Raw genomic sequence first — 27597 nt, 5'->3', positions numbered from 1 at the left:
TTCCAGGCACCAAATCAGTGCAGGGGCACCTGGCCAATCTGCAGTAGGGAGCAGTTGGATCAGCGCAGAATTAGCAGAAGGGGTGGAACTCAGCGGCACGAAGTCATCCCTTGCTCACGCAAACCCTTGAACACCAGGGGAGCCGTCTGGGCCCCTCCTGAAGAAAGCTAAGGCGACCGCCCCCAGATGGGACTAGGATTTTCGCCGCCTGTCGGCGCCGACGTTCGCAGCAGTGCCCAACCGCGACCAGCAGAGGGCGCTCCCGCCTAACTTTCCGCCGCAGAGCCCGGCTGGACGCTCAGAACTTTGCGCACGGGAGGGTCCGGCCCTGCGCCCCAGTGTCTGGCGACTGTCAAGTGCGGCTAGCGGTGCTGGGGTCCCATAACGGTGCCTTCGGGCGCTCAACCAGAAGGGGTGGCCTCTTGCGATGGCCCAAGCAAGACCCTATTTTCGCTCCCTACCGGCAGAGAGACCTGGGGCGGCCTCTTTCTCTGCCCCGCCTCTCACCCGACTACTGAAAGGGCGTCCCCGGTATCCGCGGGTTCCCGGAGGGAGCTCTCAGACCCTCTACCCACAAGGTTCTACGCTAGGAAATGCGGGATGAGGGTGCTCACATAGGGACTTGGTCAGTGGGCCCGCATCGGATGGGGCTGGGGGCAGGGGCATGAAGGGCGTGCGCCACTGTGGGGGGGGTGTTTCCACTGCGACCGCTAGGTGGCGCTCGAAGCCCGCATCACAGAGGAGCGCGGGGCCCAAGCACAGGAGGCCAGCGCGGAAGCCCCAGAAAGCTGGCTGGAATAGGAGCCCAGGTCCGAGGCTCCCGCTCACCGAAACAGCGGGCCGCCGCGCTCCCCGGGGCCTGGGGAGCAGCCGTCGTTCCCGAAGGCCCGGAAGGGGCGCGGTGCAGAGAGGGCAGGCGCTGCGCTGAGGCGGGCTGGGTCCAGACACCACGGGGGGCTCATCTGCCCCCCTGGGTTTCTGGATTTCAGTCTGAGGCCGCTAGCTAGGAGAAGGATTCGGGATCCTGGAATTAGAATTCGGCCCGGGAGGCAGAGCCCAAGGGCACGCGCATCCGTCCACCCTGCCCCCCGGGGTATGTGGTTCGCTGTGTGAGCACCCGCGCCTGGAGGTCACAAGGTGCACCCCGGGATCTCTGGGGTCTCCTCCTTGGAATCCGATTCACGCTTGGGGGTCTGCCCGCCGCCACGCCCAGGAGGAATAGGGAAGAGGGCTCTCGATGCTCCCTCCTGGGACACCCCCCTTGCCCGCAGGCCCTTGCCGCCTGAAGCTTTCCCGGAACCGCCCCGGGGGCTCCAACCTGGCTTCTCTGACACCGTCTACTCGTGGGCTCCGCTCCCCAGCCCAGGCCCCAGTTTTCTTAGGCTCCGCGTTCAGTCCTGGGGGCGCGCGCGGAGCCGAAGGGAGGCCGGGAGAGACGGTGGGGCCGCGCTGCCCGCGGCGCCGGCGTGAATCCTGCCGGTCGGCCCGGAAACGAGGCCCGTCCAGCGGCGCGCGGGGCCGGGCCCCGGGGACCGGAGCTCCTCGGAGAGCCCAGGGCCCTCTGGCTTCTCCCTCAAAATTAGAGAGCGGCGGGGCCAGGTGCTTTCTCGTCGACCGGGCGGTCGGAGCCGCAGAGGCGGGACTGGACCGCGGGAAGGCGCCTCTCCGGCCGCCCGCGCCGGGCTGCGGGGCCGCGACCGCACCTGGGAGGTCGCCCGACTCCTGAGAAGGGGTAGGCGGGCCTGAAAGGACCCTGGGGCTGCAAAGTCCTCTCAACTCGCCCGGCCGTCTCGGCCGCCCTCCCCCCAGCTCCGGCCCGCGAGCAAGAGCTCCGAGGCCGGGACGCTAGGACTAGGGGGAGGCTCCGGGCGGGATGGATGCGGGGTTCAGGAAGACGTGGGGGGCTGGGAGAGCGCCGCCCCGGGGTGCGCCGCCCCCGCCCCCCCGTCGCCGCGCATCTCGGGCTCCAGCGCCGCAGGGCCCCGGGGGACTGAGCCCACCCTGAGTCCCCGCCCCCTCCCCGGGGCCAGAGGTATTAGTGCTGCTTGATCAGACCTCATTTCCTGCGAAAATGGAAACATATCCAGGGTCCTTAATAAAGTGAATGACGAGGCTTCGCGTGTAATTGGGCTTCCGTTGGGTGGCTATTTCCTTAAACTGACGGTGGAAAAAAATGTAAACCCACGGCGCCCTGATGTGATCATGTGGCTATCAGAGTACGGGGTGGACTGGCCGAGACCCTGTGAAATGGGCACAAACGCTTACCCAGACCCGGGGAGCCCGAAGCCCCGCGCCTCCACAGCCGCCCTGCAGCCCGGCGCGCGCCTCCGAAACCTTCGGTCTCTCCTCACAGCCTCAGACCCGCCCCACTGCCGCCGCCTCGGACCACCGGGATCTTTTTGTACGCGCTGGGGCGGGGGTGGGTCTTTCCCTTCCTGGGAGAGGAGGAGCATCTTCCTGGACAGGGGCCGCGGGGCTGAGTCCCCTGACCGCTCCCCCGGCCTGCGAGCGCAGGCTGCATATCTCCATGCATAATCCAATTTTCTCCGTGACTATCTAGTTAAACTCTTTAACAACAGCTACATAATTAGAATTTGGATTCCCATTAATTTTCCCTGGGCCTCGAACCATTTGCAGCTCACACTGGTAATTAATGCGATACATCACTAACTTTACCCAAAGCCGGCCAGCCCGGCTCAGGCCGCTCGGCCCGCTCCAGACGCCCCCGTGCGGGACCTCGACTCCGGACCCTGCTGCCGGGGAGGGGGCCGTTTGCCTCCCTCCTAAGCTGGATGCCTCGGCCGGCGCGCCCCAAGACTTCTTTCCAGGAAATTCCACAATTAAAAATATTTATCGGGAGCAGATTTACGTTTCTGGGTTTCCAGTCTCGGGGCGTCTGGGTAGGCTATTAAGAGTAATTAGCATCTTTTGCGCATGCAGATTTACTTCGCTCATTGCCACATAACTCATCCCTAAAAGCCAGCGCAGGCGGAAAGCAGGCGCCGCCGCCAGAGCTACCGCAGCCGTCCGGGTCTCTCCGGCTCTCTCGGGGCTCTGCTCCCCAGGACGCTGACCGTTGCTGGTCTCTCTCGCCGACTGGTCCGCTCCGGGCTGGGCAGTCTGTGCTCATGGAGCGTTAAAAGGCTCCCACCCAGGAGACGAATGACACAAGGGCGACCTCCGGTGGCGGGGTGAAGGCCAGGCCAGGTTCTCCCAGCTGCTCCCACTGGGCTGTCTGGACCACAGGCATGGAGGCTGAGCAAACACGTGCAGGAGCGATTGGGCTTCTCCATGTGCGCACGCTCGTGTGCGCGCATATGCACATGCCTGCGGTTACTAGTGTGTGCTCCTGGGAGTGCTCAGCGGTGCCCGTGGAACACGAGTTGGTTGTCCTGCTCCCCAGCACCTCACGGCTTCCCCTCCGGCTCCCGGGACTGCAGCTCTAACTCCCGACCTAAGCCATCCAGCTAAGGCCCCTACCTTGCCTTGATTTCCCTTTCAAAGAGTCAGCCCTACCCAGCCAGGCGACCTGGAGCTCCAAGAGCCCAGCCAGCGGGCAACTGCGAGGCCCGACCCGCGGCCATGTCAGACCGCAAGGTTTGGGCGGGTGAGAGGCCGCCAGAGAATGTGCAGTGCAGGTGGAGCCTGGGGTCGCTGAACAGAGGCTTTCGGGTTGCTGGGGACGCCAGAGACGGTGGGGCTACGAGTAAAGCGGGAGGGGTTGGGACGGGAGCGGACAAAGGGACTTGGTAGTGGCTGAAGGGCCTGAACCGGGGAGCGGTCGAGGCACCAACCCGGGTTCTTCATTAACGCACAGGGAAGTCCGCGAGCTGCCCAACTTTCTTCTCTTTAATGAGCCTAGAAGAAGAGGCTGCCCTGAAGGGGTTTGTTCATTAAAGATGTAGCTGGAGGAATATTGTCTCATTAATTATCTGGTTTTAATTACACTCCTACCCTTTGAATCCGGAGATGGGAAAAGTTGATTTGGTGGCGCCGCCCCCTTTAGCTTATGGAGGGAGGCGGGGCTCGGGACCCAGAGGGGGAAGGGGACTGGTGTGCCCAGGAGGGTGTGGGCGGATGGCTGGGTTACATCCAGTGAGCATGCTCTGTGAGGTGGCTCCGAGCCGGGGTGGGGGTGTGTCCTGTCTGCGTGAATGTGACCTCGTGTGTCGGAGAGGCCTGTGGACGTGACTAGGGTGTGTGAGTGTGCGCCCTGCCTGTGTGGGGTGCTGTGTGTGGTGTGCATGTGGGCAGCTAAGTGTGTCCACAGTTAGGCCTGAGAATGGGGCTGTAAGTGAACCAGGCATGGGACTGGCCAGCTATGTTAGAGCATCTACCACGGTGGCTTCCTGTAAGTCGGGTTCAAGTGACAGTGTCTGGCTGTCTCTGCTGCACCTGCCCGTGCCCCTGAGCATGGAGGGGGGTCTCCATGACTGGATTACCCCAAGAGCTGGACTGCTCCAAGGACAGGGCTTGGTCTGTGGGTCCCCAGAGCTAGGGCACCCCCCAGGACTGTGGAGGGGGGAGTATTTTGGGGGGGCTCCATCCCTCCACCGTCCCTTGTCAGGCTGGCTCGGTGGTAAAGTGGGGGCCGTTTTCCCTTTAAATCGCGGACACTTTGACAGGGGACATTAAGGACCCGGCTGCTCAGGCTGAGCAGATCATAAAACCGGACAGGCAATTTCTGCTCCCGCCAAATAGCCGGGCAAACTCGTTCTGCATCTTTGGTTTTAATGCACTAAACTGGCAGCTAAGCAGGGAGCGAGCAAAAGGGGGGCGGGGAGCCCCCACACACACCGGCGCACACACCAGCACACACACAACACCCCTTCACACCCTGCGCCCCATGCCCCGCCCTGACACCCCCATCGGTGGAATTATCAACTAGAATTTGATTAATATGCAAATCGCAGGCAAACAGCTCCATATAATTCTTTCAGTGGAGAGTAATTAATCACCAGTTAAAGCAAATTAATACATATATCAATTTTGTCAGAAACATGCTTAGTTCAATCGCCCGTAAAATTGAAGTTTGAAGTATTAAGAGGCTCTGCAGAAACGCCAGGACTAAAACTTTCAAATTGATCCTATTTAGTAATCAATCAGGCTCTCCCCTCAGGTTAATCTGCCTAATTTTTCATCTCAAATCATACACTTTACTGACACGCCATCTAGCAAACAGTCGATAAAAAGTTAACAAAAATGATAACGACTCCAGCCAGAGCCATTGTGCAGGGCGGGTGGGCAGCAGGCAGCTTTGATTGCATTTCTGGGGTAGTTGGGGACTTGGTTTTGTTCCCCAGGCTTAGGGCTAGGAGCTCCCCCAGACAACAGAAGTCTCTGCCGCAACCTCTGTGTGCTGCTGGACTGCCCTGGAGACCAGCACACTCTCTCCCCAGCTTGCGCTTTCTTGGCATGTCAGGAAGCCAGTACCTTCTGTGCTTTCAGCAGTCGGGGCCCCGTCCCTGTGCCTGTACCATTTGTGTGACGGTGGGGCTGGTGTAAGCAAAGGTTCATCTGTGTGACTCAATCTGTGTGGTGCTGGCTGCCTGGATTTCGATGGGAGAGCTGTTCCCAGCCACCCTGCGCCTCCGGGTCACTGTGGGTGTGTACTGTGTTTCTGCATTGTGGGTCTGTGTAACTTGTGTGTGTTTGCCCTGCATCAGGGATGCTGGCGGGTCACTGTGTGCTGTTTTGAAGGTGCTCTGGGTTGCCTGCATGCCTGCCTAGGCCGCCCTTCATATGTGTGGGTGTGTGGTCTCAGCGGGACCTCAGGCAGCCGGATCAACAGGCCCTATCACAGACGTCGGAAGACAGGGAGCAGTCCAATGGAGACCCAGACACTTCACCTCTGAGAGATGGGAGGTCTCCCTTTCTTGGTGGAAGTGAGCTCTAGCCCTGGATCCCTCTTTCCACAGAGCCCTGGATCCACTGCCCTATCCCACGTGCTCAGATGTCACATCTGCACCCAGCTGTGGTGACAACTCAGGTCGAACCGCTATTTAACTGCACAGTCCTAGGACACCCACAGGTGACCAGGTCCCCTCACCCCCTGCCACCTCCTCCCTCACCCACAGACTAGCCACATCCAGTGCTCCAAGGGAGGCCTGCACACACCCATTTGTGCACAGCAAGCCCTGCACACACTCACACATCCCCCCAGGTTCCAAAGTGGGCAGGATCATTCACTCCCAGACCTGCTGGCACATCACCCGTCCCACATACACACGTGGATATGTTGCCTCTGCACCCTCGGCAGTGTGGGCAGGGCAGAACCCTCCATGGAGAAAGAGCGTCCCTTCAGTGAGCTGGGGTGTCCGAGCCTTACAGGACTACCTGGGATGGCACAGCCAGAGACAGAGGCTCACCCTTCAGCGCGAAGGAGCTTGCCCAGTGCTCACTGGCACAGCAGCAGATACCTGCCGCTCCCCACCTGTTCTCCAAACAGCAGAGTCTGTCCCCACGTTGTGTTCATTCACTGGGTACCCTCAAAGTAGACTCACACCCAGGCTAAAAGGGTTTTCCATTCCATTTTCTGCTTATACCTCCCATGAGACCATAGGCACCCCACCCCTCTCTTGCACAGTGCAAGTGTAAATTTGAGCAGCTAGCTTGGCCAGGCTGATTTGGAGCTAGGATTCTGGATGTCTGCCTTAGCTTCAGTTCTGCATCGATGTGCATTCTCTGTTCACACCAGCTCTCTGCACACATCACACACCCAGGGCATTGCTCACCCGCTGGTCACACCCGCCCTGGTGACAGCTTTACTCTTTTCCTCCCCATTGCACAAACTTAGTCACACCTAGTTGCACTCACTACTTTCAAACAATTGGTCACACAGACGCAGCAGCACACACCCAGTCACCCCCAGTTGCACGTGCTCAGTCTCTCAGTGCCACACACTTGAAGACACACTCAGAAATGCACCTTGTGGTTCCCATGTAGCTTGATACACACACATACACCCTCAACCCCAAGTCTCTCCCAGGACAGGTAACCCTTGGGAGGAGACATGGTGACTTAAGATGGCAGCCCTAGACCTGGTGAGGGTAGAGGTGGGGTCCCAGGGAAACAAGGTGCGAATTCTATCAGTGTATTGCCCCCCCACTCCGCGCCACAGGCACCAAGCCCAGGAACCACCCCCTTCCTGAGCTCCAATCCTAGAAGCAGGTGTCAGCCTGTGCTCACAGCGAGGAGTCAAGTTCCTGACTTCCCCACATCTCCCAGTCTCTTTGGAGACCTCCATTCCTGCCCTGGCACAGTCTAGGGGTGCACCCCATTTCCTACACAGCCCCTCACACCCACAGCCCATTCACCACCCCCAACACATCCAGCTCTATCCCAACTCATACCCCCCTGTACTTCTCCACTTTCTAACAGCAGCTGCCTGGCCCCTGGCCCTCAGTTCCCAGCCCACGAGGGGGCCTTGCAGCCCCTCACTCTACTGACTGCTCCCCCTGTACCTCTGGGACTTCCTTAAGCTCCCTCCCAGGTGCCTGCACCATCGGCTTTCTGGGCCCCAAGAAAGAGGGGTTGCTTGTTGGGGAGTGGGGAATGAAGCGCAGGTGCCCCCGGGTTGGGTAGCTGAGCATGCGCAGGGCGGGGTGCGTGGACTTCCCTAGACCCAGCGGCTCAGAAGGGCGGGGAGGAGGGGGACCCCGCGGCGACGGGCAGGGGCGGTGGGGAGGCGTGCGGCCCCAGCCCGTCCCTTTCAGGGGGGACTCATGCATCAAACTTCAATTTTCCGGACGATTGAATTAGTGATTTTTTTTCTCCTGAACTAAAATACACTTAAGTCTTCGGGATTAATTACCACGTTCTGGTCCCTCAGACTGGAGTATTACTTATCGGAGCTGCGTCTGACACCGGCCCGACACCTCGTAAAATAAGGAACTGCGCCTCCCGGCCTCACCCGGCGCCGCCCGCCGGGCCGCCGAGCGGGGAAAGCCAAGCCCGCCGGGTGGTGCGGCGCAGCGCGGCGCGGCACAGGCCCGCGCGCAGGGGTTCGCAGGGCGCACCGACGCCCGGGACACAGCCGCGAAGGGGAGACACAAGGCCCAGCTGCCTTCCCTGGGTTGCCGGGAACCGAAAGTGGGGCCGCAAGAAGGCCAGCGTCCCAAACGAAAGGGGTGGACGACGGCCCCAGGCGGTGACAAGTCACCGCAGGGCTGGCGGCCCGGAGGGGCTCAAACCGTTACTAACCGCGCCCCGGAGAACGGGCGTAGAGCCCGCACCCACTCACCCGCCTTGGCCCACGCCACACTCACACGTACGTTCAGAAGCGGGAAACAGATATGCACTGCCCACTCCTGCTCCCACGGAGCGCACACGGGGGTACACTCGCCACACACTGCGGCACCCCGAGCCAGGCCCGGCAGGCACCCGCCAAGAGGCCCAGGACCCGCGCTTGGGGTTCAGGCCGGCTTCCCCCTGGCGGCCCCGGCTTGCTGAGCGCCCCCAGCCCGCGCAGGGGGAGCAGCCTTCATCAGAACTGGGATCGCCGAGGAGAGGTGGACGAGAGCCCGAGCCGCCCGGGAGCCCTCGCCGGCGCCTAGGCCCAGCGACTCGGTGCTTCCCCGCGGTTGCGGACTCGATTGCCGCCGCCCTCTCCCCCACCCCCCCCGCCCCGGAGCGGTGGGGCCTGGCTGAGCCCCAGGCCGCAGTGCTCGCCGGGCCCCAGTCCGGCCTCCACGGCCATGAGAGCGGTGCGCGGGTATCCCCGAAGCCCACCGGCAGCCTGCGGAGCCCTCGAATCCAGCCGAGCCGAGGGCACTGCGGGGTGGCTAGGATCCACTGCCCCAGAATAAGCAGGGCTCTCTTCCCCTGGCCTCCCCTGGACTGCCCAGCCAAAATTTGGCGCGTCCACCTTTCTCTCCCTTCCCGAAGACGGCGGAGCGGTCCTTTCACTCGCTCGCCCTTCTATAGGTACAAGGGCTTCTCCCCGAGGCCCGAGGCCCAAGCCACCACCTCCGCGAAGCCACCACCACCCTGGAGCCCGAAGCCCTCTCTCTGCGTGTTCCAAGTAGCGCTTTCCCGCCCCTCTGCCCGATCTCCAGTTGGCGCCAGTGGGGGCTCCGGGGCTTGCCCGCTAGACGGGGAGCTCCTTGAGGGCAGGAACCCAGTCTCATTCAATTTCCCAGCCACCTGCGCACAATGAACATTTATTGAATTGATTTTTCCTTTGATTTTATTAATCCTTCCCCCTTCCTCTTCCCTCTTTCTTTTCCTCCTTCCTTCCTCCCTCGTTATTTTTTATTTCTTGGTTATATTCAATTGTCATGTTTTTCAGGCTCATTAAATCCATTTAGAGACAAAAGAATAAAAGGCAGAAGGGAAGGGAGGGGGAGGAGGGAAGGGGGAGGGGAAGAGGGGAGGGGAGGGGAGGCCGGAGAAGCAAACAAATAACCCGCTTTAACTAGACGGGCGGATAAATGGCTCCGCTTCTCCTCAGCCCCGATGCGCCTGCTTAGCTGCGCGCCCCGCGGGCGCCGCAGCTAGGGTGGGCTCAGCCTCGAGGCCGCCGCCCCCAGCCCGAAGGGACCCAGCAGGGCCCAGCCCAGGGCCGCGAAGCAGGGAGCGGCCGGAGGTGCCAGGGCGGCTTCATTGGGATTCATGGGCGTGTTGGGCGGGCGGCCCGGGGCGCGGGGCGCGGGGCGGGGGGCGGGCGGGGGGGAGGTGCGCATGGCGGGCGCAGATGCCCGGGTGACCGCCGCGCCGCGGTCCCTGCGCCGCCTTTGTGCCGGGGAGGCGCGCGCGGGGACCTAATCCATCAAATTGTCTACAAATTGTGAAGAAAATTCAAAAACCATATGGTCGCCAGCGCCGGCGCGCTCTGGGCTGCGGAGGGCCGCGGCCGTGCCCGCACCGGGAGCCGCGGGGGGCTGGGCCCGGCTATTGTCGCCTGTCAGCGGCCGCCCGGGCCCATTCGTCCCGGCCTTCATGGTCCGCGCTCCGAATTACAGACCCATCCATCCTGAGAGAGGGCGATTTATGTCGCCCGGGAGGAACCGGCCGCACGCCCGCCCGGCTGCCCGGCCGCCGCCTTCGTTCGCTACCCTCTCCGCGCCTCTCGCCCTTCTCTTTTTTTCTGCCCGCCTCTCGCCCTGTCTCTGCGTCTCTCTCGTTTTCGTCTCTCCGCTCCCCGTCTCTCTGGCTCTCGGCTTTCTCTCTCCGCCTGTGCAGCGTCTCTCCCTGCTGTTTTTTCCGTTTCTGTCTATTTCTTCCCGGACACGCACGTTCCTGACTCAGGCCCGGGGGCCCCATCGCCAGCCCGAGACCAGATGCGCGTTTCTCACATCAATTTTGAGGAGAAAGAGAGCCGAGCGGCCCGGAGGCGGGACCCTATTCCGGTGACAGCGGCCACTCGCCAGCCCAGCGACAACAAAAGCTGAGAGAAACCGGCTCTGTCCCGGGAAGTGAAGGCGGCCGAGTCCTCACCCCAGCCGCCTCGAGGGCGCTTCGGACCCCAGAGAGTCCTGGCCAGATTCAAATCTCTGTTCAACCCCCTCCCCCACAGACCGAGTTAGGGCTCAGAATTTGCGAATGTGACCAGAAATTACCCCAACTCCCAGACGCTGTGGACTGGCATCTCCGGCTGCCCTTGTGTGCGATTCGGCCCTCTCCTGTTGCTTCCGGCTTCACTCCCCTCTCCCCTCCAAGAATAAGGTCTTCGGGGCAAACCGAAACGTGGGAGCCCCCAGGCTCCACCCCGGTGTCCCCCTGAGTGAGGCTTGCCCTGCGCAGGGAGCAGAGGCAGAATGCCGTTGGGTCCGTGGTGGGAGGCGGGAACCATGCGGAGAGTCACCTCTCCGCACCCCTTGTCCTACACAAATTAATTTTGTGCCGCGACGTTGCCCACCGACGCACGCATTCGCTCGCAGCGTTGGACGCTTCGCTTTCCACCCTGACCTGGCGAAGCCCCCTTCTCCCCCGGTTCAGTGGCTGCCACGTGTTTATGAACAAGAAGTGCCTCCTCCCTCTGCTTCTCCTCCGCTCCCCGTTCTCACGCCGGTCCCCAAACCTCCGAGGCCGAGGCCGCGGCGCCCGCGAAAGGCCAGGCACGCGCAGTTAGGGGCCCGCCGCCGCCGCCGCGGCTCACAGTGGAGCCCACTCACTGAGACGCGGGCACCACCGGTTCTAGTAAAATGGCAAAGACTTTATTGGAGAAAGAGGCCTTGGGTACAGTCCGGGGAGGAGAGGGCAGGGCAGGAGCAGGGAAGGGGCATGTGAGAGCCGCCCTCATCCCGCCACCCCACCTGAGTCTGGCCAAGTTGAGCTAGGAGCAGGATGTGGGAGCCGCAGGCCAGCTCCAGAGCTGCGGAGGAGGAGTGGGGCGAGGGCTTGGGCCGGCCTCCTCTCTGTCTCTGTCACATGCAAAAAAATTCTAAAAAGAGTAAAAAATAACTCTAGGACTTTGGGTTCCATTTTCGATGGTCGGTTGGTTGAATTTCCCTCTGCTTTGTCCCTAAGAGCCAGACCCCAGCCGGCAGTCCGAGGAAAAGCGGGAGCGGGGGACTCTTACAAAGAGCGGCAGTGGCGTGGGGAGGCAGAAATGGCATCGAAAACAGACTTCTCTCGTGGGGGGGAGAAAAGACAGATTTTTTGAAACTTGCAAGTCAGGGCCCAGCTATCTCCCTACCCCCTTCCCACGCGGAGGGGGAAAAAGGCAGAAAGACAGAAGTCAGCTGCAACAAGCCGAACGAGGCGAGGAGGGAGCAGGCCAGTGCATTCGCCACATGCAGAGAAAAATCAGAGCAGCCGGGACTGTCCCCACTTGAGTCCGCGGGGTTAGTGTTCGCTGCCCGCGATCCTGCCTCTCCCTTGGCAAACCCGGCAGGCAGCCCGAGAGCTTTGAAAACATGGAAATCACTGAGTTAAAAAAAAAAAAAAAAAGAAAGAAAGAAAGAAAAGAAAAACAGAAAAACAAGGAAGCTTCGGTGGGAAGAATCCGCTCTGTGGGTTTAAATATTTGTACAGAAGCCATACAGAACTGCACGGCCAGGGCTCCCGGGGCGGCGGAGGCCGCGTGCGGCGGGGCCAGCCCGGGTTTATTGCTTCGAGAGGGAAGAGGAGGCTGCCGGGAGCCGAGTCCGCTCTGGGGACAGGGGAGGAGGCGCGAGTTGCAGAGGAGGTCCCAGCTCCCCTCGGCGGCGGTGCGCTGCGGTGCGGTCCGGTGCGGTCCGGTTCGGGAGGCGGCTGGCCTGCGGGCTTCAGGAGCCCAGGGCGGCGCAGGAGCCGGCGAGCCGCTCAATCGTCCACGTCGATCTCTTCGTCCTCCTCGTCCTCCGAGCAGTCCTGGCTGCTGGCCCGCTGGTCCGTGAGCGGAGAGGCGGGCGAGAGCTGCAGGGGCCCGGCTCCCGGGGCCTGCGGGGCGCCGGGGGGCAGCACCGGGGAGCCGGGCCTCGACTTGGCCCTGCCGCAGCCCGGGACGCCTCCGCCTGCGGCCTCCGAGTTCTGCTCGAGTTCCGCCAGCGCCACGATGTCCATCTGTCCGCTGGGGCCTAGTTTCTTGGCTGACTCCACGTCGGCCTTCATTTCCTCCAGGTCCCGCTTGAGCTTGGCGCGTCGATTCTGGAACCAGGTGATGACCTGAGCGTTGGTGAGGCCCAGCTGCTGCGCGATCTGGTCGCGATCTGCCGGGGACAGGTACTTCTGGTACAGGAAGCGCTTTTCCAACTCGTAGATCTGGTGGTTGGTGAAGGCCGTGCGCGACTTCCGTCGCTTCTTTGGGGTCTGCCGCTGCCCGAAGATGGTCATCCCGTCGCGGCCTGCGAGGAAACGACAGGATGGGCTCGCATGGGGAGAGAGGAGACACCCCATACACACCGGCCCGGCCCTCGCCCCCAGGACTTCCTAGCCCAGGCGGGCCCCTCTGGCGTGCAGGTTGCCTCCCACACCAGGGCAAGCCTCTGCCCTCTCAAACCTCCTGTTGTTTCTGGTCTCCCAGAAGCCGCTAAGAAAAAAAAAAATCGTTTTGGTCTCTGCCCCCTGCCTAAGAGTTGGTTTGAAAGACACAAAGTCCGCCAGAGGCCGAGGAAGCCAGGCAGGGCAGGCCGGATGGTGGTGTGAGCAACCGCTCTCCACCCCTTCCCAGTCACTCCGACTCTGCCCTACCCAGGGAAAAGCCTTTGGCTTCTCACCCCAGGAGCAGGAGCAGAGCAGGGAGCACCCCGGCTGCCAGTTTCCTGGAGCTGGACAGAGCACCAAAGAGAGCGCGTGGGTGCCCGCCCCCTCTCGGATCACCCCGACTCTGGCCTACCCAGAGGTCCCTAGGACACAGGGATTGGGTCGGGTGCCACCCATCTGCACTCCCCGCTGCAGCGGCTCGGGCTGGAGGGCCCTGGCGGCTGGCGCGGGAGGAGGCGGGCAGAGGCAGACGGCTCAGGAGGCACGGCGCCGGGGACCCCGGCCGAAGCGCCTACCTTCAGCAGCCTGCAGGACGCTGACCTCCAGCCCCTTAAAGGTCTTGCTGGCGAGCTCCTCCAGCGCGCACAGCGGCGAGGTCTGCGAGAGCAGCGCGCGGCCCGCCAGGGGCAAGCCGCCCGGCGCGTGCTTGTCGGCGGCGGCCAGCAGGTGCGCCGCCCCGCACAGCGAGTAACTTCTCCGCACGGACGGCTTGTTGAGGATGTCCTCGATGCTGAACGGCGTCAGCGGCTTGTTGGAGTTGGCGGGCGGCGGCAGGTGGTCCAGCGGGCTGCGCCGCCGCTCCTCCCCCGGCGCCGCCTTGCCATCCTCCTTGGAAGTCATCTCGGCCTCGATCGGGGGCCCGGCCGGGGCGGTTCGGGCTGCGGGGACCCAGCCCGCGGGGCAGCTCAGGCGCCGTGCGGCGCGGGCGGGCAGGCGTGAAGGAGGCCGCGCCGGGCAGGGTGCGGGCTGGGCGCGGGGAGCGATTAGCTCGGTGGCTGAGGCGGGCAGTGCCGCGCGGGGCCCCGGGAGGAGAGCGCTGACGCGGGCGCCGCCGCTGCCGCCGCCGCCGCCGCCGGGGCTTCCAGCGATCCGGGGCCGGAGCCGGGGCGCGCGGCGCGGGGCTCCAGTTTCGCCAGCCCCGGTGCTATTTAAAGGTGTCAGGTGGCTCCGCGGCAGCTCCTGGCCCCGGGTCCTGGCGGCGGCAGTTGGAAGAACCGAGACGAGGGCGCCGGTCCCGGACTGCAGGGAAGGCGGAGAGACGGGGCAATTGACTATTGCTAACAAGTTAGCCTTGATCGAGGAGTAATCAATTACCTGCAGCAGCACTTTCTCTCCCTTTCTCTCTCCTCTCTCTTCTTTCTCTGTTCTCTCTCCCTCCCCCCCTCCTCCCTCTTCTCCCTTCTTGCTCCCCCCGTCTCTCTCCTTCTCTTCCTCTCTCTCGCCCTCTCTTTCACTCTCTGTCTGTCCAATGCAGGCGGCTCTAAGTTGGGAAGCTCATTAATTAGCGGGCCGGGGGTAGGAGGAGCCGGCTGGAATTAGCCTGCCTAATGCGCCTGTCAGTCCGGGCGCTGCGCCGCGCTCGGGCCGAGCTGTTTGTAAATTACATTAGCGGCGCCTTTATTGCACCCGAACCTCGGGCGACTGAAAAGCCACCGCCCCCACCCCAAACTGCAAGCCGCGCTCCCGGCGCACCCGCCTCCCGCCCGCCCGGCTGCGGTGGCAGCGCCAGCCCGGAGGTCTTGGGCTCTCCGACCCGGGATACGGAGCCCGAGAAGGGTGGCGGGAGCCCCAGCCGGGGAGGGACGCGGCCGCCGCGCGGGCCAGGTAAGACCAGGAGCCCGGGTGGGCCCCGCTGCCTCCCAGCGTGGACTTTGCCGTGGTGAAATCAAGAACCCGGCACCCCTAACCGCAGACCCGCTTGCCCCTCACGCCCGGCCTTGGGCCACGCGCCTGGAGCGAGGGAAGCTGAAGCCCTTCGGGCTGGCCGGCGGGAGGTCGGAGCCCCCTTCAGAGTCCTGGGTGGACGACGCGGGACCTGAAGGGGGGATCCCCAGGGGTTGGGGGAGGGGGCCAGTCGAGGGCTCAGCTTCCCTCATGCCCAGAGGCGTAGCGGGTAGTTGGTGGCTCTGCGCGCCTCTACCCGGGCCTGAGCCCGAAGCGGCCGCCCTACCTCCTCTGGCAATCCTGCACACTGTCCTCCTGCCGAGGCCCTCCAGGCCTACCGGGGCCACCTCTCGCCTGGTGACCGGAGCCTGACGGGCAGCCAGGCCGGCTTCCGGGGCTAACCGGGCCGGCCCGGGGCTTCCCCGCTGCGCTCTGCCGGGCCGGGGCCGGGGCCAGGGCCCCGCTGCGGGCCCCGCCCAGCCCAGAGCCGGGCTCGAGTGCAGGGCCTGGCCGACTCCAGCTGTTCCGGATACGGGGCGGGGGCCCGGCGGGGGCCGGCCGCGGCTGGGGCTTCCCTCTCAGGAACTCGCCTGGAGGCCCCGGTTCCAGGATCAGGCTGGGGGCTGGGACCCTCCGGCCTGAAATCTGTGAGCACCAGGCGAGCATTTTGTGCGCATCGCTATTTGAAGGTGTTCGCTTTTTAATACGTGTCTTGGCGTGTGGTTCTCCTTGTGTGTTCGTGTAAACGTATGTGAACTTGTGGGTATATTGGATGGGTTTGAACTCCAGCTCTGCCTTTCGTTTCCTCTAAGACACCCCAGAGGGGCTGTGGCCTCGGGCCCTCTTCTCTCCTGCTCCGGGGTCTGCTTTATGTGGGGCCCTAATTTTCCATTTTTGTCCTTGGAGAGAGGAGGGGAGGAAGAAGGGGTTGGAGCCAAGCGAAGAAGAGCTGTTTCTCTCCACACACACACAGACCTGGCCCTGGCTTTGTCTGGTAAACTCCTGGTGGGCATCGCGGTGGGGCCATTTAGCTTGAGCCAGAAAGGCCAGCCTGTGGACTCGTGGGCCCAGGAGTGGGTAGGAGGGAAGGATAGGAATTCTTGCCCCCATTGCTGTCCCAGAGAGGGAGCAAGCTAAGTGGGGCTGTGGGGCAGGGAGCGAATGGGTTCTCTGTCGGGCGCGTCAGAGATAGGCTTCTTTATCTTCCGTTTAGTTACGCGTTTGGGATTGTGGCCGGAAGCTCTCCGGTTAAAAGGGAAAGCGTAGGGAGAAAAGAGTCTCACTTTGGGCCCCAGGGCGGACCCCAAGCCTCCCGGGAAGTGTTGGGAAGAGCTCTCTACCCCCAAGCCCATCTCTGTCCTGCCTGTGGGGGGTGGAGGACAATGGCAGGTGCTGTGCTCTGAGGCAGGAGTCCTAAGAAAGAGGATCTCAGTTCCCCCAGAGAAGCCGGCCCCTCTGCCGGGCAGGCCTGTCTCTGTTGCATCCCTGCTATCCTGAGAGCCATAGGTGATGCTGGGCCTAGCAACGGTGCAACTGGAGCCTAGGGTCCCATGGAGAGGGCGCCAGGCTTGGGGCCAACAGGGGTCTGCCTGCTCCCCTGACTTCCTGCTGTCTGGATCCCACTGCAGCCCTTTCCTGCCATAACCCCCCCCCCAAAGCCTCTGACAAGCCACACCCCTTGGGCTAGATGAAGGCTTCTCCAAGTCTGGTAACTGGGACCCTCCAGTCCCTTTCCTTAGGGGAAAGAGGAGCCAGGCACTTTCTATCATTACCCACCCCCTATCCCAGACTCCCCTCCCCCCACAAGCGCTCCTGTCCCATTCTCTGCACCTGGTACTGGTCCACAAGACAGGACCTGGGAGAAGCCAAGCTCCTGTTGCCCATTCCCAGTCCCTCCCGCGCAGTGGAGTTCAGGGCCACTGGGAGGCTGTCGGGAAGGGGAGGAATGTAAATCGGCGAGCAGAGCAGAGGGACTCTGCTTCCTGAGACCTTTCGTTTCCAGCCACACACTGTAAAGTGGCGATTCGGCGATTCCGTGGTCATCTGCTCCATCGCCTCCACCCACCTTTGCCAAATCTTCTCTTTCCTTGCCAAGCCTGTACCACAGCTTTGATTTTTTTTTTTTTTGGCCTGATTGGTTAACCTATGCTTGGGTACACTGCGTGGCTGGAGGTGCACAGGGTACACAGTGGTACCACCTGATATTTTGCTGTTTAGTCTCTCTTGCCTGGAACACCTTATCCAGGCTGCCTTCAAAAATCAGCCCAACTCTCCCCACCAACCTGTGTGAGAGAAACCTGTGTGAGAGAAACTCGGATCTTCTAGACCCTTAGGATCCCAAATCCGTGGGCTTTCCCCACTCCTTCTGCAGAGTAACCAGGTACAATTTGGGGTCATCAAATGACTCCTTCCCTCCATATTTTGAGATCTTTAAGGGCAGGAGCCTGGACCTGGGGATTCCATCCACCTGGGACTTGCACAGGCCTGGGGGACACAGGGTGGAGGAATAGTTTTTGGATGAGTCTCCATTGAGGAAGTGGGGTGCAAGTGATTACAGAATGACTTGGGTCTGGACTGTTCCCCCTGGAGGGGCCTGGAGATTATGGAGCGCCAAAGGGGGAGGGACTGGGGCAGTGGGAGGAGGTTGATTGAAAAGCTACCAGTTGAAGGCTGGCATCTTTCTGCCCAACCCATTCCTGGGGCCCAAGCTGGAGTGAGGAAGGCTCTCTGTCTCCCCCCACCCCATCCCCACTCCCTATCAGCTGGGCCAGCGTCTTTGCACCTGGAGCTGGAAGCAGCTGCTCTCTGGAGTCCGTTCTCAGAGGCGATGCCCAGCCCACTTGTATACGGGCTCCTGAATGCCTCTTAGCTGCCTGTGTGGCCAGGGTCCTGCCTTATTCCAGGGAATAAGGGAAGGGCTTGTTCTGCCAAAAATCTGCTTGCCCTCCAGTTTAGAGAATATTCCAGACAAAGAGGGAAAGAGTGTTGCATGAATTAACACAATAAAGGGACCCCGCAGACCCAAACACAACGAGTTCTTCCTAAGCACAGGGGAGTAATTCACGTAAACCTCCCACCGCTTTCCAGAGTCGATCCCGATTCTTTTGGTAGCGCCAACTGTTTCCAGGTTTTTTGGGCAAGCACCACCCTTGACCTTCAGGCTCCTTTACAGAAATTTTTTTTTTTTTTTGGTCCCATGGAAACCTGCTGCCCTGATGACCCATGTAAAATTTGGAGAGGGTTTCTTCCACTATAGAAGTGAGCCAGGGTAGCCAGCCTCCTGCCACCCTGGCTGAGCCGCACTGCTCGCTCTGGGCCACCATCTGTAGTGACAACACATCCATGACAGTAAACACCGTAGCCCTCACCTCACCTGGCTCCAGGCTCAGTTCTACTTCTTTCATTTACTATTCATAATTCCTTAAGGTAGCTACTACTCCTGTTTTACATATAAGGAAAAGAAGGCCCAAACAAGTTAAGTAACCCTTCCAAAGTCACACTGCCTCTCTTGGAGAAATCAGGATTGGAGCACTTTTTTCTGACCCAAGTCTGTGCCCTTAATACTTGAACCATGAAGCTCTTAACCAGATGTCCCTAGGGGCACTCTGAATGGCTGAACTCAGCCTGGGCCTCAAAGAGGGGGTGCAAGAGCTGGGTGGGTGCATTGTTCCTGCCAGCGGCTTGCAGATGTGAGGCACGTCTGTTGTGCACACCTCCAACATGCACAGGAGGCAGACTCATTCTTTAATGCATCTTAGCTATGCTGAGGACACCTGGGTCCTGGACTTAGCTGTGTGGCCGGACTCAGGAATGGTCTCTGTTCATTCTGGTTTTTATGGAAAACAACACTGAGTCCCCATCGTACCCAGAAGCAGAGGAAGATGGAACAGAAGATGAGATGGAGGCGTGATGGCGGCCAGGGGGTGGCAGAAAACACACTTAGCCTGCCCCCTCCAGTGGCCTTGGTGTCAATGAAGGACTTAGAGGAACCCGTATGGGGGGTCAGGGTGCCGGTCAGCTCTGCAGACCCCAGAAACTGCATGTGAAGCCGTGTATTGTGAGACCAGGTGGGCACATTTTTGGGGGCCACTATTTACAAAGCACATTGGATCCTCAAGGAGGTTAGAGATCCAGAAAAAGAGCAGAGTCAGGGAGAAGGGGGGACACCATGGGGAGGGGAGTTACCCTTTCTCAGGTGCCCCACAATTCAAGCTGCCCTCCCTCCAACCTGCCCCTCTGCCTGACCCACTTTCTCTGGCTGGGGCCGATCTCAGGATCTCAGCTGGTGGGCAGGGTGTGAGGCTAGGACATTTCTCTGGGAAGCCATCTGCCCCTCCCCATCCCAACCCCCTACCACACACACTTCTTTTGTGAGCTGAATTCCTTCAGAGCTCAGTGACAAGGTGGTCCACAACCAGGGCCACGTGGAGGCAGGGGGTTCACTCTGCTTGGGAAGTGTGTGTGGTCAGGGCAGAGAGAGAGGAGGGAGAAGGGCCCAGATCCAGGTACCCAGCCTGAAGGACAGCCCTGTCTGAAGGAAGGTTTTTCCCCCTCTCGTTCTGGGACTTGAATGGCTGCTCCCCTTTCCTTCTTGGCACTATGCTTTGTCTTTAGTGCTCAACTCATCTCCTTGGGGAAACCTTCCTTGCCCTGTTCAACTGTGTCCTCAGCACACCCCCTTTGGGGTCACTGTCACAATGCCAGAAACATGTTGGTTCCTCTGTCTGCCCTTCTGCTATTCTCTCCATCTGGCTGTGAACTTGGGGAGGAAGGGAGTGGAATCTCCTGTCCATCTCCTACGCCAGCCTGGCATACACCGGAAGGGCTCCCTCAGCATTTGTTGAATGAACAAACTAAATGAATAAACCAGAGACAAAGAGAGAGCCAGGCGGTGAACTCAGCCTGGGCCTCAAAGAAGAGGTGCAAGAGCTGGGTGGGTGCATTGTTCCTGCCAGCGGCATGCAGATGTGAGGCATGTCTGTTGCGCACACCTCCAACATGCACAGGAGGCAGACTCATTCTTTAATGCATCTTAGCTACGCTGAGGACACCTGGGTCCTGCCTGGACTTAGCTGTGGCTGTGTGGCCAGACTCAGGAATGGTCTCTGTTCATTCCGGTTTTTATGGAAAACAACACTGAGTCCCCATCGTACCCAGAAGCAGAGGAAGATGGAACAGAAGATGAGATGGAGGCGTGATGGCGGCCAGGGGGTGGCAGAAAACACACTTAGCCTGCCCCCTCCAGTGGCCTTGGTGTCAATGAAGGACTTAGAGGAACCTGTATGGGGGGTCGGGGTGCCGGGTAAGGTTCTGGTTCTGTTCTTAAGGTGGCCTTTGAGTTGGAACTTGAAAGATCAGATGCATTTGGACAGGTGCAGAAGCAGGGGGCACTTTGGAGGCAAGGGCACCAGCCACACCAGAAGCCCGAGGTTTGGGCTGGGATAGGGAGCCCCAGGGCCCCCCTAGTGGTGCCCTTCCTCACCTGGCCGCTGGTTGCTGGGGCGAGGATGAACCCGTGGCTGTGCTGCAGCAGAGCTGCAGCCTGGAGGCCCCAGATGGCTGTTCAGAGCTGGGGGTCGGCTGCATCCAGGCCACGGTAGCTCCGGTGCCAACGGTAGGGATTCCGCTCCTTGCCGAAGCTAGAAGCTCCACGAGTTGCCCTTCTCCCTCCCTAACCCACTGGGCCCAGAAGCTCCGCGGCCCAGGAAAGCCACCCCGTGGTAGTCAGCGCCCTCTAGTCCACTGTGGTCCACCCCGAGGGCCTGGATCGAGAGTAGGAGGCTGAGGAGCGGGCCGGGCAGCGAGGCGGGCACGGCAAAGGCCTGAGTCAGGCTTCTCGTAATAAACTGCACGTGAATAATTCAGCAGCCGCGCGGGGGCTCATCGCATTAGCGCAGTCGCCGCCCGTGCAGCCCCCACCCCCACGCTGGCCTTGCCGAAGGGAGAGAGGCGGTGGCGGGGTGGGGGGTGGGGGGAGATTCCCGGGCCTGTTCGCGTCCCGGGAGCCACTCCCGTCACAGGGCCGCCTGCTGGGCGGTGCAGTCCAGGACGGGCCTCTCCGGTGTTCCAGGCGCGGGGCCAGAGTGGGCAGGAGGCCAGAGTAGGGGCTTCGGGTGTCCGACCCGCGGCCCAGCGCCCATCCACACCGCGACGTGGCGCCAAGCAAAGGAAGACTGGCTCGGTCACGTGCTCACAGCCCAGATCCCCTGGGGGCTGCTTCGGCCGTCCGGGCTGGGGTTCTCCTCATCATAGAAGCGAGGTGCCCTTCCCTGGTTCAGGACCCTAAGGGTCCCAGCCGGAGCATTCGCGGATCCAATTCCTGCTGTGCCAGGCTCTTCCACCCGTGTGGGCCCCGCAATGCTCTCCCCGGCGCGGTTAGGGAACCCTAGGCTGCCGGGCCTGGGAGAGATGCCAAGGGCGTAGCGCCCGAATTTCGTTTGCGCGGAACAGCTCCCTTTGGCTTTTCCCGGTTCCCACAAGTCCCCGAGTTGCGGATTTTGAGGAGTCCCTCGCCAACCCACACCCACCAATGCTCAATTCTTTCAGGGCCTCCCCACGCACTTTCACGTCCATCAGGTCGCCCCGCCCTCTCCCGTCCCACGAGGCCTCCCCCTACACCCCCCGCCACGTGGTCAAGCTGGGCCCTCGCCCCTCGCACTGGCTCCGGACTCTGCGGGCCCCAGCAGCCCCTCCATCCCCGAGCCCCGTTTTCTTCCTTCCGCGGCTGCCTCCTCCTCTTCCTCTTCGCAGGGCCTCCACATATTTCTCGTGCGTTTGGGGAGGGGCGGGCCGCCACAGCCTCGGTGGCCGAAGAGGCCGCCACGACCACCCCTCATCCCCGCGAACTACAGCGCCGCCGCCCGCGTGCTCGCGAGCGAGCCCACGGGCCAAGGGCACGAGGGCAGGGGGAGCCGTGGGACGCAGCCCTCCCGTTCGTTTGGCAAACGGGGCTGCCTGCGTCGGGGCCCAACGAGGAAGGGAGGTGCGCGCGAATCCCACGTCTGAAATTTCCGTTCATTTCAACGAAAATCTCGTAAGCAGCCGGTAGCTGCTTTTTCTTTTTCTTTTGTACAGCCCCTGGGGGTGCCACGCACCGGAAGCCTCTCTGACCCTCACCGTGTCTCCGTTTTGCCGAAGAGGGAGCTGCGGTGAAGGGCGCGGCGGGCCCCTCAGCGCCACAGGTGAGATTTGAGCCCAGAGCCTCTTGGGAGCCGTTTGGGGTTCACGTCGCGCAGTCTCACATGTCCGCGCCGGTGGACGCAGGGCTGGGCAAGCCTAAGCGGCGGAGGACGTGGACTGAATCTCCACGCCGTCCTTTCGCGCACCCGTCCAGCGTCGCCAAGTCTCACTTTCAGGCCAACGATTTTGGAGAGGCCCAGGCAAGGGTGCTGGTAAGACCCAAGGAAGGACTCCCGGGTGTTCCAAAAGCGGCCCCGGGGCAGGGAGTGAGGGCAACTTTCCCTGGCGGGCGGCGGGGCCGCGGCGGAACCCTCGGGTCTGGATTTGTCCCGTGGGGCGTCCGTCCCCCGCGGACGCTGGTCCTAGCGGCCCGCGCTCGTTCGCCCTCTCCAGGGCACCTCCCTGAGGTCGGTGCTTCAGGCTGCAAGCGAGCGAAGCGGAAGCCGAGGGTCGGGCAGGGAGGGGCTGCCGGCCTGCTCCGCCGCGACCGGGTCCCGAGCCCCAGCCGCAGGTGGCCGGGGGCGTCCCTCGCCACAAGTCCCATTACGTGGTATTTATGTTGCGCTTGATTGTTTTTCCCCTCTCTTATTATTGTCTCACTCTGGGGGAGGCAAAGGATATAATATATTCATCTTTATTATACCAAATCTGTGTGAAGCATTTAATAAAACGCTGTTCCCACACAGCCAGGGATATTAGCGTGAGCTGTTCTCAAGCAAAAGCTCGTGCGCCAAGGGCGCCTCCGCCGCAGCGCCCGCTGCCGGCGGGTCGTAAGAAGCGCAGCCCTGGCTGACGCGGCCCCGCGCGCCCTGCGTGCCCTGCCCTGCGCGCCCACCTTCTTGCCTGCGTGTCTTCGTCTCTCCCGCCCACCTAGTGCACCTCCCAGTGACCCCCCGGGGGCCCAGTCTAGGAGGAGGGGCTCATCAGAGTCGAGTTCTAACCCGCAGTGCACCTGGGTTTGTGCTTAAGAAAATGGGAAGAATTCCATGTTTGCCTCCTTTCCTGGGTTCTGCGGAAGCGGAGATGCTACAGGGGTGGATAGGGTTTTATAAGCAGGATGTTGGGCCGGATGGATGAGCGACCAGAGGTGAACAAAAGGCTGCAGGAGTGGTTGCTGGCAGCATAGACCAGGGACCTAGGGTTGCAGGCAGTGAGAGTCCAGATTGAGAGGAGCCCAAGCCTGGGTGTGCCCTGGCCTGGCCCCAGCCAGTGGAGAAGCCTGACCCCAGGAAGAGCTTCGCTGTGACCCAGAGTCCTCCCTGTGGATAGGAAAATAACTTCTCTAAGTCCAATTTTACTGCTAGCAAATTGAGGCTCCAAAAGATCAAGGGGTTTGTTTGGGGTGGCCCAAGTAGCAAGTGGTGTAGCACACACCTGTCTCTCCCCCTCCCAGCCTCCAGGGGCTGCCAAGGTCTATACACTTCACATTCACACGGATCCACACACCCCAGGGATACCTACGGGAAGGGCTCACTCTCTATCTGGAGGCCGACTGCCTGGTGCCCTTTTGAGCCCACTGGGGTCTTGTAGGACCCAGACAGCCTCGTCTTAGACGGCTCCTACTGGGGCAGCCAGACCGGCCCTGACATGGGCAGTTGTGCAGAAGGCGATTGAAGTGGGCAGGTGGATGCCTGATTCAAATCCATGTCCTCCTGTCCTCAGCCCTCCTCTGCCTCCACCACCCCAGGTCACCACACATTCTGTAGGCTCCCGGTGGGAGCTCCTTTGGAGGCTTAAGGTACTTGAGAAATCAGACAGTTGCCACTTGGGGCTGGCATAACTGCGTGGCAAAGTTAGAACGCGGTAAGGCAAGAGGAGTGTACTGAGCAACCTGAGCCAAGTAGCATCTAAAAGCTCTCTGTCCACCTGCTCAGGTGCTTCCTGGGCTGTGACCAGCAGTCACTTGGTGGCCATTAGGAAGTTACTACCCCTCTTCCCCCACAGCTGAGCTGACGTCAGGTGGCATTTGGGGAGCCTCCCCCACGTCATGTGCCCGCACTGTGGCAGTTTGTAGGTTGAACAAAGGCCAGGCCATTTGCTGCCTATGCAGAAGGATCTCCAGACTCATGCTGGACAAACCTCATGAGAAGCTGTTCAGATGGAGCAGGGGCCTCTGGGAGACCAGAGTGATTCCTGGAAGGCTGGGAAGGATTGCGCAGTCAGAGGGTGTGAATGGAGGATTCCAGGTTGGAGGGAGGGGGCAGCAAGAGTAAAGAGACAGGCGCAAAGATGCTCACAAAAGCAGGGGGGCAGCTGACTGGCCTGGCCAGAAGTACACGGGGGAAATGTTTTGGAAGGCCTGGAATGGCTAGACTCAGACCACAAACCAGAAACAGAGTTCAGACACCAGGGTCCACATCCTGGGGCCCAACAACCAGGTCTAGAACCCAGGACTCAAGACCAAAGTCCAGGACCCAATCTTGTCTGGTACAAGAGGCCACCTTGAGGGACTCCAAGTTCAAGGTGTGTGACCTTGTTGGGAAACAAGGTGAGCTCTTCTAATTGGCTTGGCCAGGAAACCCGACACCTGCTCCCCAGGGCTGGCATACAAGCTATCTTGGGTCTCCCCAAATCAGAGCTTGAAATCTGGTATCATCTTCAGTCCAGGCAGCCTGAGCTGGGGTAGCAGTCACACACATGTCCTGTTCCTCCACGCTCCTCCCCCACCTCCCGCCTCTGGTACAGGTGAGATGGGAGATTGCAGGCTGGACCCAGCTGGGCCAGGCTGCTGGAGGGTGGCGCTGTGGGGCCTGTGGCGGTGCCAACTGAGCCAGCGTGTAGGCGTTGCTGCACCGGCCTGTCGTGGAACACAAGCCTGCCAAGGAGCCGGAGCGCTGTGCCGCGTGGAGGGTGTCAGGGGTGGTATTGTCGGCGCACAAATGCTCAACTTTATGTACTTTTAACTAGAGGTGTAACAGATGGCCCCGTTTCTGTCCAAGCCAGGGAGACTGGTGCCCATTCCGGCTGCAGCCAATCAATCCCGCCACTCTGGGGGGAGCTACAAGCTGGGCTGGGAGGCCTGGAGCCAGCAATCGCACAGGCTGTCTGCTCGGGCAGGCCCAGCGCTGCCTCCGCCAGCCGCTCAGCCATGGGCCCTGGGCGGTGTGAGAGTGGGCAAGTGGGCGCCCTGCCTGGAGCCTGGTCAGAGGCCTGACCAGGAGCGAGAGCCCAGACCCGCCCATCAGGCCCCAAATGACCAACAAAGACAATCAACTCCCCAGCTGGCCCCTCTTTGTCTTCATTCCCCTGTGGTCCCTGCTCAGGACCAAACTCTCAAATCTCTGGTTCAGGCTGCAGTGGCCTGCACTGTGGACAACATGCCAGGGACTGGGGGTGGGCAATGGTGCCATTAGGAGAAACCATCATGAGGCCGTGAAACGCCCAAGACAGCCAGAGAGGAAGAGGAGACAACAGGACTGGGGACGCCTGAGCTGGGGACACTGAATTAATCTGTTCTTACATGCAGACAGGCCACAGCCTCCTGTGGGCCAAGTCCTTTGCTGGGCATAAATGAGATATAATTCCTGTCCTTGAGACCTTCTCAGCGGAAGACAGGGAACGCGGCTCCAAATAGTCTCCCAAAGGATGGTGTGTCTAACTCTGGCCGGGAGGCAGCGAGGGGCCGGGCAGGGGCTGGCTCTGACCTCCCTTTTGAAAGGTAGGGGTCTGGGTTGCAAGTGAGGGAGAGCAGGTGCTGACACAGTGAGGAAAGGGTCTGAAGGCTGGTGTATGGGAAAAGGAGAGGCGGGGAGGGAGGCTGGGGGCCCACCGGCTGTGCCTGACCAGTGCCCCATGGGGTCGCCTGAAACCCGCCTTTCCGCAGGCTCCCCACACACGATTTGGAATGTCATCATTCATTCATTCATTCATTCGCTGAGCCTTGAACACTATGTGTGTTCACTCACAGGCAGAATACTGCGTAGACCATTGTTCCGCATGACAGGTGCTCTAGTGCAGGCACCAGAGGCAGGCGGGGTCTGGACAAGGCCTCTCCCCTCTGCCAGAGTCAGGAGTTTGCGTGGATAGTCTCCAGGAAGACGGGCTTTTTACTGAAGCACGTGGTTTGCCCAGGAAACTGGGTCTCTCTGGGGACTGACTTCTCTCTCATAGTGAGGGCACCTCACAGGGACTCAGTTTGCTCTGTGTGCCTCTCTTCTCATTATTATTACTGATATTATTATTATTATTATTATTATTATTGGAGGGAGAGGAATAATCACTACTAACAGCCAGATCCATTGGTTTCCATGTTTATCTCAGTTAATACCCTTAAGAACATGGACGGTTAGCCGGCTAATATGCAGTATCATTATGCCCATTTTACATATGAGAACACTGAGGCTCAAGGAGGTTAACTAACCTGCCCCAGGTTCAAACCGGAAGTAGCAGGGTCAAGATTCTCACTCAGGTCACCCTCCAAGGCCCCAGCTTATAACTACTTCTGACCCCTGTGTGGCACCGAGAGATTCCTGGGTTTCCTCATAATTTCTCATAACCGTGACTTGGCATTTGACCAGCCGGCCTCTCTGAGCGTCTCTCTACATCACCTCCGCTAACTGCTCTAGTCTCTCAGTATTTCATAGTTCTCATTCCCAGGAGAGGAAATCGGACTGGCCCAGCTCATTGTTTAATGCCAGGCCACATTGTAAGCAGCTGCCCAGCCAGGGCTCGTAGCTCCGCTCCGTGCAGTCGCTGATCAGTATCACTGGGCGAGCAAAGGCGGAGCTACAAAGTGCTATGAGAGGACGTCCAAGGTGCAGGAGGAGGAGGAGGAGGGGAGGCTTCCTGGGGGATAGGGTGCAACTGGTGTCTTGAAATAAGGATAGGACTGGGGGAGCAGCGTCGGAGGCAGGAAACTCCTGAAGGAAGGAACCCAGGCACAGGAGTAGGCCAGCGTGAGAGTGGAGGAACCGTGGAAATGTAGGACTTGAAGGCCAGCATGAGGAGTCCGCGTTCAGTGGGAGTCATGGAAGATGGTGGCCCCAGCTAAGGCCCAGTGGGCTGCTGCCACTGTAAGATTAGCATGTACACGAGAAGATGAGAGGCAGGATGGCCGTGGGTGAGGTATTGTCCTAGTCTGGGTAAGAAAGGCCAGAACCAGAGGGGGACAGGGAGGGTGGACCTCAAAGGGGTGGGCAGGGCCAGACTGGACATATACTGGCCAGACTTGGTGGTGGGACGGATCTGGGAAATGAGGAGGGAGGAGTCCAGGAGACTCCTAGGTGTTCAACTTGATTGAAAGTGGAGAGGCTTGGAGGCAGGGTTTGCTGGACGATGAGTTTGAGGAGCTTCTGGGACATCCACCCTGAGATATGCTGCAGGAAGTTGGATATTCCAGACCGGAAGTCAACAGCTCTTCCATGCAGGTGGCGAGAGGGGAGGCCAGGGCAAGACAAGACTGGGGACTAGATCCTGGGAAATCCTAGAAGAGCATGTACAGAGTTGGAAGAAGGAAAGAAATCAGGGGAGACTAAAAAGGAAAGTAGTCAGGTAGTTAAGAGGAAAACAAGGGGAGCTGGGAGGGAACCATATTAAATCCTGCAGGGCGGCCAGCAGGGAGGTCACAGGTGACTGGAAGAGACCCCAGTGCAGTGAGGGCTCTGAGAGAAGAGGCAGCGGCAAGGCTGG

General features: G+C 60.8%; 1 protein-coding gene and 1 long non-coding RNA gene across 4 annotated transcripts in view; one reads left to right on the top strand and one right to left on the bottom strand.

Moving 5' to 3' along the window:
- Positions 1-11134: 11134 nt before the first annotated feature.
- Positions 11135-15212, bottom strand: LBX1 (ladybird homeobox 1). The gene is made up of 3 exons (XM_008270371.4): positions 15077-15212; positions 13422-14145; positions 11135-12767 (listed from the first exon to the last, which is right to left on the bottom strand). Exons 2-3 carry the CDS (start codon positions 13744-13746, stop codon positions 12247-12249), a joined length of 846 nt encoding a protein of 281 aa, XP_008268593.2. The 5' UTR covers positions 13747-14145; positions 15077-15212; the 3' UTR covers positions 11135-12246.
- LOC103351407 (uncharacterized) overlaps positions 14110-27597 on the top strand; it is a 43394-nt gene continuing 29906 nt past the window's right edge. For 2 of the 3 annotated variants that reach the window (XR_011382313.1, XR_011382314.1), the window contains exons 1-2: positions 14110-14730; positions 21865-21971. This is a non-coding gene — a long non-coding RNA (uncharacterized lncRNA). Of the gene's footprint in view, positions 14731-21684; positions 21773-21864; positions 21972-27597 lie in introns of those variants that run through there. The other variant, XR_011382312.1, reaches the window with a different exon arrangement.

Source organism: Oryctolagus cuniculus, chromosome 15 (genome assembly GCF_964237555.1).
Source record: "Oryctolagus cuniculus chromosome 15, mOryCun1.1, whole genome shotgun sequence".
NCBI lineage: Eukaryota > Metazoa > Chordata > Mammalia > Lagomorpha > Leporidae > Oryctolagus > Oryctolagus cuniculus.
The sequence above is the reverse complement of the archived record's forward strand: the minus strand, read 5'-3'. Positions and strand labels throughout refer to the sequence as shown.